The 9,760-nt window shown below is 43.8% G+C and overlaps 1 protein-coding gene across 1 annotated transcript in view; it reads right to left on the reverse strand.

Moving 5' to 3' along the window:
• Nucleotides 1-8,055, reverse strand: part of BDH1 (3-hydroxybutyrate dehydrogenase 1) — a 63,758-nt gene extending 55,703 nt beyond the window's left edge. The window contains exon 1 of the mRNA XM_040484916.1: nt 7,957-8,055. Coding sequence (XP_040340850.1) covers nt 7,957-7,975 — 19 coding nt within the window. The 5' untranslated portion in view covers nt 7,976-8,055. The remainder of the gene's footprint in view (nt 1-7,956) is intronic.
• Nucleotides 8,056-9,760: the final 1,705 nt, after the last annotated feature.

Raw genomic sequence — 9,760 nt, forward strand, 5'->3', positions numbered from 1 at the left:
CCATTTTTAAAGTGCTTTAGAGATAGGATTTTCAAAGGCAGCCTGTGTTAAAATGACAAAGCTGGGAAGAACCCTTCCTCTAGAGTCTAATTAGAAATCAGCAAGTCACTTCTCAATGGTCAAAAAACCAGCATCCAGTTTCTTCTACTATCTTGCCATGTGACCTTAAAACCTCTCCCACCTAGGAACAAGACAAGGATGTCCATTCTCACCACTTTTATTTAATGTAGTCCTGGAAGTCCTAGCCACAGCAATCAAATATGAAAAAGGAATAAGACGCATCCAAATTGGTAAGGAAGAAGTAAAACTTTCACTATTTGCAGATGAAATGGTACTAAATATAGAAAATCCTAAAGACTCCACACATACACAAACAAGAAGCCTACTAAAACTAATAAATGAATTCAGTAAGATTGTAGGATATAAAATCAACATACAGAAATCCATTGCATTTCTATATACTAATAATGAAGCAAAAGAAATAGTAGAGCGACCCCATTTACAATTGCACCAAAAATAATAAAATACCTAGGAACAAACTTAATCAAGGAGGTAAAACGGCTGAACTCTGAAAACTATAAAACATTGATGAAAGAAATTAAAGATGGCACAAACAAGTGGAAAGACATTCCATTTTCATGGATTAGAAGAACAAATATTGTTTGATATGCCTATCAAAATACCACCAGCATTTTTCACAGAACTAGATCAAATAATTCGAAGATTTGTATGGGACCACAAAAGACCCCAAATAGCCAAAGCAATCTTGAAAAAGAAAAACAAACCTAGTAGTATCACAATTCCAGATTTCAAGTTATATTACAAAGCTGTCATAATCAAAACAGTGTGGTACTGGCACAAAAATAGACACACAGATCAATGAAACGGGAGAGGAAGCACAGAAACACACCCACAATTATATGGGTTATAATCTTTGACAAAAGAGGCAAGAAGATGCAGTGGGAAAGGGACAGTCTCTTCAACAAATGCTGTTGGGAAAATTGGACAACTACATGCAAAGGAATGAAATTGGACCACTTCCTTACACCATACACAAAAATAAACTCAAAATGGATTAAAGACCTAATGTGAGACCTGAAACCATAAAAATCCTAGAAGAGAGCACAGGCAATAATCTCTCTGACATTCTTTTTTTTTTTTTATTTTTTTAACGTTTTTATTTATTTTTGAGACAGAGAGAGAGCATGAACGGGGGAGGGTCAGAGAGAGGGAGACACAGAATCTGAAACAGGCTCCAGGCTCTGAGCTGTTAGCACAGAGCCCAACGTGGGGCTTGAACTCATGGACCGCGAGATCATGACCTGAGCCAAAGTCAGCCACTTAACCGACTGAGCCACCCAGGCGCCCCCTCTCTGACATTCTTCATAGCAACATTTTTCTAGATGAGTCTCCTGAGGCAAGGGAAATAAAAGCAAAAGTAAACTATTGGGACTACATGAACATAAAAAGCTTCTGCACAGCAAAGGAAACAATCAACAAAACTAAAAGACAACCCATGGAATGGGCAAAGATATCTGCAAATGACATATCCAATAAAAGGTTAGAATCTGAAATATAAAAAGAACTGATATAACTCAATACCCAAAAACCAAATAATTCAATTTAAAAACAGGCAGAAGACATGAACAGACATTTGTCCAAAGAAGACATACAGATGGCCAACAGACACATGAAAAGATTCCCAATATCACTCAGCATCAGGGAAATGTGAACCAAAACTACAAAGAGATTTCACCTTATACCTGTCAGAATGGCTAAAATAAAAAACACAAGAAACAACAAGTGTTGGCAAGGGTGTGGAGAGAAAGGAACATTCATGTACTATTGGTAGGAACGCAAACTGGTAGAGTCACTGTGGAGGCTCCTCAAAATGTTAAAAAGAGACCTACCCTATGATCCAGTAATTGCACTACTGGGTATCTATCCAAAAAATACAAAAACATTAACTCAGAAGGATGTCTGTACCCCTATATTTATATTTACTGTAGCATGATTTACCATAGCCAAATTATGGAAACAGCCCAAGTGTCCATCGATAGATGAATAAAGAAGAGATACATATATGTGTGTGTGTGTGTGTGTGTGTGTGTGTGTGTGTGTGTGTGTGTGTGTATGACAGAGAAATAAGTCAGTCAGAGGAAGACAAATACCATTTGATATCACTCATGTGGAATTTAAGGAACAAAACAAATGAACAAAGGAAAAAAGAGTGGAAAGAGAGAAACCAAGGAACAGACTCTTAACTATAGAGAACAAAGTAATGGTTACCAGAGGGGGAGGGGAGGATGGGTAAAATGGTGGTGGGGCTTAGAGAGTACACTTATCATGATGATCACTGAGTAATGTATAGAATTGTTGAATCATGGGGCGCCTGGGTGGCTCAGTCAGTTGGGCGTCCGGCTTCAGCTCAGGTCATGATCTCATGGTTCGTGGATTCAGGCGCCATATCGGGCTCTGGGCTGACAGCTTGGAGACTGGAACCTGGTTTGGATTCTGTGTCTCCCCCTTCTCTCTGCATGCCCCCCCCCCACACCCTGTCTCTTTCTGTCTCTCAAACATGAATAAATGTTAAAAAAGAAAAAAACCTCTCCTGCCTGAACTTTCATTTTTGCATACGTAGAATGACAAGGCAGGCTTGGGTAATGCTGAAGATTGCTAAGAGTCCTGATGTTCCATTATTTTTATCCAGTGTGATGCTCTCCTGACTCCTCCATGAACTTCGCTGCTCTTTCAAGTTCAGAGCTGTGATCCAGGGCACACAAGCAGGAGACAGGGTGGAGAGCCAGATAAGAGCCCAACATCTCTTCCCTACATTGGTACCAACACTTGTGAAAAACTGCAGTGAATCAAACCGGCTAGAGGTGGAGCTTTCCATTTAGTGGAGAAAGAATTAAACTGTGTGTTGAGTTAAAGGTCTAATTAAATATTATCATCCAACAGTGTATCACTGAACATTTTAGGTAAATAATACTCCTCAAATATCAATCAATAGCCTCTGCCAGTGATGAGTGATTTACCATGTCTACGATCCTAGTTGCCTTCTTCTCTTCTAGGAGTAATTAATCTGAGTGTGACAACTTAGTTTAGGCCAGAACACTAAGACATTCAATCTAATGGACTTAAATTAATTAAAATAAGATTTTGACTCATCATCAGGAAAATACAAATCAAAACCACAATGAGATATCACCTTACACCTGTCAGAATGGCTAACATTAACAACTCAGGCAACAATAGAGGTTGGCAAGGATGCGGAAAAAGAGGATCTCTTTTGCATTGTTGGTGGGAATGCAAGCTGGTGCAGCCATTCTGGAAAACAGTATGGAGGTTTCTCAAAAAACTAAAAATAGAACCACCTACGACCCAGCAATTGCACTACTAGGCATTTATCCAAGGGATCTAGGTGTGCTGTTTCGAAGGGACCCATGCACCCCCATATTTATAGCAGCACTATCAACAATAGCCAAAGTATGGAAAGAGCCCAAATGTCCATCGATGGATGAATGGATGAAGAAGATGTGCTATATATATACAATGGAGTATTACTCGGCAATCAAAAAGAATGAAATCTTGCCATTTGCAACAACGTGGATGGGACTGGAGGGTATTAGCTAAGTGAAATTAGTCAGAGAAAGACAAAAATCATATGAATTCACTCATATGAGGACTTTAAGAGACAAAACAGATGACCATAAGGGAAGGGAAACAAAAATCATATGAAAACAGGGAGGGGGACAAAACAGAAGAGACTCATAAACATGGAGAACAAACTGAGGGTTTCTGGAGGGGTTGTGGGGGGGGGGATGGGCTAAATGGGTAAGGGGCATTAAAGATTATCTACTCCTGAAATCATTGTTGCACTATATGCTAACTAATTTGGATGTAAATTTAAAAAAATAAAAAGTAAAATAAGTTAAGAAAAAATAAATTAATTAAAATAAAAGATTTTGGAAGATCCCTCTCAAATCTAGTGCTGAACATTTTGTGTACCATGAAGTTGCACATATTTATTCTCTTAATAAAACTACTACATAAAAAATGCATCTTTTTGTTCCCAAATGCTCAATGGCATTTAAAGCAGTAGCAACCTCAGTCCTTAGAGCAAGGAAACTTGCCTTCCTGCCTATTGCTCTATCAAGTCCTTTGGATGCTCCAAGCTGGATACAGGTCTTTGAGACCCAGGCCAAATGACTGCCCTGGAAAGGCAGTGACTCTGTCAAAGATCCAGGTCAGCTGATGATAGGTTCCTGGTGGCAGGGACAGCTAGCAGGAGATTTAGGTCTTAGCAGCTCCTTCTGCAAGAAGCACCTGTGTTTCCAGCTGCCACCAAGCCACTTGGCCCCTGAACCACACAGCTCATACCACTTCCTGCTGAGCCTGGAGAACTCTTGCATGTTCGTGGCATTTGTCCACAACCAGGAATCTTGGCCCATCTCCAAGTGTACCCTGACCTGTCCTGGACTTCCCTACTGTGTCTTTTTCCCCCTTGTCTTTGGGCTAATCTGCCTCCCTTATAAATCTAATGCGGACACTGTCTTATCTTTGTTTTCATTCTACCCTCGTTCTTTTTAGGTGTTCAGTGGTCCTAGCATGTGTCATGGAGTATTACTTGGGAACAGGGGCTTCCTATCATGGAAGAAGCAGAGGGACTTCAGGGACACTTGCTCAGAAGTGGAGCATCCTTCCACAGGGAGGTGCCTTAGAGACAATGGAGAAGGAATGGGTCCTCGATCCTGCTCTTGCTTCTGGGCATTTGCCCCTTATGGAACATCCCTATGCTACTGGTCTGCACTTCCAGACCAAACACCAGCCTAGGAGTGTTGTCAGGGGGACTTGGGCATCCAGCCCTTGGTGATCACAGAGCTGCCTGTCTTTTCCATTCCTCCTACTTCTGCCCTCCTCCCAAGGTCCTGCTGCCTTTCTTTCGGAGTCTAGAAATGTGAACTATCTTATTCCACCCTTTCACTTTAAAAGTAAAACTTCAGGGGTGCCTGGGTAGCTCAGCGGGTTAAGCGTCCGACTTCAGCTCAGGTCATAATCTCACAGTTCATGGGTTTGAGCCCGCATCAGGCTCTGGGCTGACAGCTCGGAGCCTGGAGCCTGCTTCGAATTCTGTGTCTCCCTCTCTCTCTGCCCCTCCCCCACTTGTGCTCATTTGCTCTCTTTCTCTCTCTCTCTCTTTCTCTCTTTCTCTCTCCCACTCTCTCTCTCTCTCTTTCTCTCTCAAAAATAAATAGACATTAAAATTTTTTTTAAAGTAGAACTTTATTCTGTTTTCAAGGAAAATTTATTGATCACTCACTATTTGCTTTAGGTGCTGGGGATATATCTAAAAACAAAACACATAAAAATCCTGCTCTCACTAAAATCTAGTGAGGGACACAGGAAAGAAGACAAACATTAGTATTACCAATGATGATAAGTGCGAAGTAGGAAAAGGATATACACAAAGTAGGAAAAGAGGATGCGAAATTGCTAGAGATGGAGGGAAGGTGGTACAATTTAAAATAGTTTTGCATGGAAAGTGATTTTTTTAAGAGTTTGCGTTTTTTAAGTAAGCTCTGGGCCCAACGTGGGGCTTGAACTCACAACCCCAAGATCAAGAGTCGCATGCTCCCCTGACTCAGCCGGCCAGTTGCCCCTGAAGGTGATATTTGAACAAAGATATGAAGGATGTGAAGTAGCACACCTTGCAGATATCTGGGGGACAGAAGTAGATCTAAGATTTGTGGGACCTGATTGTTATATAATTTGGAGATCTTCCTTAAGAAAAAGAATATAGGGGCTACTGGGTGGCTCAGTCCATTGAGTGTCCAGCTCTTAATTGAGACTGGGGGTCCTGACCTCATGATCATAGGATAGAGCCCTACCTTGTGCTCTGTGCTGAGTGAGTATGGAGCCTTCTTAGAATTCTCTCTCCCTCTCACTCCCCCTCTCTTCCCCACCCTGCCCCTCTCCCTTGCTAGCGCTCTTTTTCCCTAAAAAGAAAAGAAAGAAAAAGAATATAAAATCATCAATATAAAATTAGGTGCAGAACCTTAGCGAAGGGCCTGAAGCCTAAGCTCCCTAGCACTGGAGTAATTCTGCCTGGCTCTGGGACTAGCATCCATGCGAGGGGAATGGCAGGTGCAAAGGGAGGCACGAGCATGCGCAGTTAGGCATGGACAAAGAGGCCGGGGACAGCTGGAGCAGAGCCAATGAGAGGAAGAGCAGGAGGGGATGTTGTCTGAGTGAGCTGGGGGCAAATTAGAGGGATTTTGGCTTTACTGGTTGGGATGGGAGCCGCTGGAGGGTTTTGAGAAAAGGAGTACCATGACTGGGCTTCAATTTTGAAAGAATTTCTCTGATAGCTATTTTGAGAATAGACAATATTTTGAAGCAGGTCAAAGATGGAAACAGAGACGGTTAGGAGCCAGTTGGAATAATTCAGGAGAGAGATTGTGGTGGCTCAGACTGGGTCTCAAACAGCGGAGATGTGAGATATGGCTGATTCTGAACGCACTTTGAAGAGCAAATCCACAGGATTTGCTACAAGATCAGAGGTCAGAGAGAGAGAGAGATTGCAGAGATGATTCCAGGATTTGGTGAGCAAGTTTTATGTGGAAGGTTAGAGTTCAGTTTCATACGTGTTAATTTTGGGATGCCTCTACACTCAAAGGGAGAGGTGGGAGTCTGGAATCCAGCCTGGAAGAGATCTGGGCTGGACAAAATAACTTCTTGAACCTGGATTAGACACAAAGGGAGGGACTATGGATAGAGAAAAGAAGTGGTCCTAGATTTGAGTCCCGAGGCCCTCTGATATTTAAAAGTCAGGGAAGAAAGGAGGAGCTAGCAAAGGAGACAGAGAAGGAGCAGGCAGGAGGTAGAAGAGGCTAGGAAGAGTGATCCCCCGTTAGCCAGGGAAACAAAAGGTGTCAAAGAGGTTGACGTGATCAAGCACCTCAAAGGCTGCTGATAGGTCAAACCTGAGGACTGAGAACTGACCACTGGCTCGAACAACTTGTGGAAATCACTGGTGATCTTGACAAGAGCAGGGGGCATATCTGTGCAGATTCAGACCTCACCAGAGTGAAAATCAAACCACAGGGAAACCTACAGTCCGGCATATCTGGCTGTGCTGCCTTTACCCATGGTCCGTGCCACCTGGTCTGGTCCCTGGGACCTTCCTCCTTCACCCCAACACCTGGATCAACGCTTTCCCTACTGGAAGCGCTGGGATTCTGTGATCCCTGTGTGCCTCGACCAACGACAGTGACTGAGAACCTATCAAGTGCAGGCAGTGTGCTGGGCACTGGGTGACACAACCATGAGTCCCAGAATCTCCTTTTCAGTCCAGTGGAATTTCGTACAGCCATTTGCTGCCAGTTATTTCTCCTCTGTTTCCAAAGTGACAGGAAACCCAGGAGAAAAAAGGTCACACACTGAAGTGTTTTCTTTCTAGATTTCTGTAAAGGGCGGCCGGCGTGGACAGTGGGTCAGTGGCCCATCTGACTGCTGGTTGGCACACAGCTGGCTCCCTGCAGGCTCCGGGAGGAGCTCTGACCTTGACCTGGTAGACTAGTCTCAACAATGTGGGCAGTAGATCAAAGGATGTTTCCTTTACTAGAAAAACAACTCAAAGGTGACCCTTCCCAGCAGTGAGTAAATATCAACATCCCCAATTCTAAGAGAGGCCCAAATTGATGATCTCTACTCAGTCATGAAGTCCTCCGTGGCTGGTTTTTGATTATTGGCCTGGGACCTACTGGACCTCAGGGACCAGATTGTGTTGATCTCTATATCCCTGATGCCTGGCACAGAATCTGACACACAGGTGATGCCACACAAATGGTTGTTGACTTGGCATCAGAGCCTGTCCCCTCCCCCTGCCACGTCACACCTCTGCAAAGAGTTGACTACTCCTGGATTTCATTCCTTTGGGTTTGGAACACTCACCTCCCTGAAGTTGGTCCATCCTCTTGTAGAATCTGCAGTATGCATCCACGAAGACTCACCCAATGAGAACTCTTGCTGACTTACTTGCTTTGCTACTGACAGCTTATCCTAGAAAATTTAGAAATTAAAGATTACTTAGTCAAAAAAGATACAAATTATATTTCTCTCTACCCTCTTGCTCCAAGGAACCCACCCCCACCCCCATGGAAACTACGCTCCCAGTGGATCTTCTGGCCTCACATGACATACTGATTCCAGCGTGCCCCCTTTCCTGAGCCTTTTTATCCCCTCACATTCATCTGCCAAGGCAAACCAGGCATTTCCACTTGAGCACTCTGCACTGGATGTCTCTCCAGGCTTCTAGGAGCTGCCTGGAGTTTTCGTCATCCCCTGGGCTCCTTGCCAGGGTGTTAAATCCATCATTCTGAGAAGGTGCCCCCAAGTCAGCTCTTACTTAACCAGTCTTATATCCCAGCCCCAGGATCAAGTACCCGTTGCCCGAGCAACCAGCAGTGTTGAAGATGCTATGGCCAGTTTGGTAATGAGCTGCCTCGTATTCACTTTATCTCCTCACTTGCATTTTCCCCTCACTCTGACTCATCCTCTCCCCACAGTAAGGATTTAGCATGCAAGCTTTGCCTCAGGCTTCATTTTCAGGGGAAACTGGGCTAAGGCAGGGACCTTGATTTAACCTGCTCTGAGAAGGGAAGACACTTTCTTCCTGGCCTTTGGACTGGGGAGTGCCCAGAGTAAGTCCTTCCAGGCTAGGGATGGAAATGGAAAACGCAGCTTTTCCTTATGGAAAGAGGTAAAAGGTTAGGAAGGGTAACAGAAAAGCCAAATAGACATTTAACAGCGTCAAAATATAGTTCCTCCCTGAAACGACACAGCACTTTTTTCTTTCAAAACAGCTTGGTGATATTGCTATGTGAGGCATCCTCAGGCAGCAGAGGGGAGTAAAGGAGAAGGGCGAGAACATCCCGTACACTTTTTTGGTTCACAACCTGTGGTGTATTTCTGCTGTTTCCATGGCCCGTGATGCTCTAGATCCTGCCAAGAGTATGGTGAATTGGGGGGTGAGGAGGGAGTAGGGGAACCTGTTTCAGAATTTTTAAAAGGCTTTAGTGCTTGGAAGAGCTGCATGGCAAGGAGGGGAGTGCTCATTAGGCAAAAGCTGGTGACCAGCACACCCAAGTTCCTTGAGACTTGAAAATCACGGGTTTGTTTGTACATACAAGTTCCACCCAAGACCCCTTCCAAGAATGGCTTTGTAGTCAGTAGGAGAGGAGGGGCCTTTTTTTTTTCAATGTTTATTTATTTTTGATAGAGAGAGAGAGAAACATGAGTGGGGGGCTGGAAGAGAGAGGGGGAGACAGAGGATCTGAAGCAGGCTCTGCACTGCCAGCAGGGAGCCTGCTTCAGGGCTTGAACTCACAAACTGCAAGATCGTGACCTGAGCTGAAGCCGGACACTCAACCAACTGAGCCACCCAGGCACCTCAAGGTGGAACCTTTTTTTTTTTTCTTTTTTTTTTTTTTTGGAGCCTTTTAAAGAAGACGAGAACTCAGCATGCCCAGCAGGGGAGACAAAGATCTTGTGGTCTTAAGTAGACAAACATTAAAATGACTGTTTGAAAGGGGCCCTGGTGACATACATCTGAAAGGGGTCACTGTATTTGTCAGTAAAACATTGAGTCTATCCTATTTTTTTTAATTGTTTTTTTTTTCAACATTTATTTATGTTTGGGACAGAGAGAGACAGAGCATGAACGGGGGAGGGGCAGAGAGAGAGGGAGACACAGAAT

This window comes from Herpailurus yagouaroundi, unplaced genomic scaffold (assembly GCF_014898765.1).
Source record: "Herpailurus yagouaroundi ecotype Mexico unplaced genomic scaffold, PumYag 162, whole genome shotgun sequence".
Lineage (NCBI taxonomy): Eukaryota > Metazoa > Chordata > Mammalia > Carnivora > Felidae > Herpailurus > Herpailurus yagouaroundi.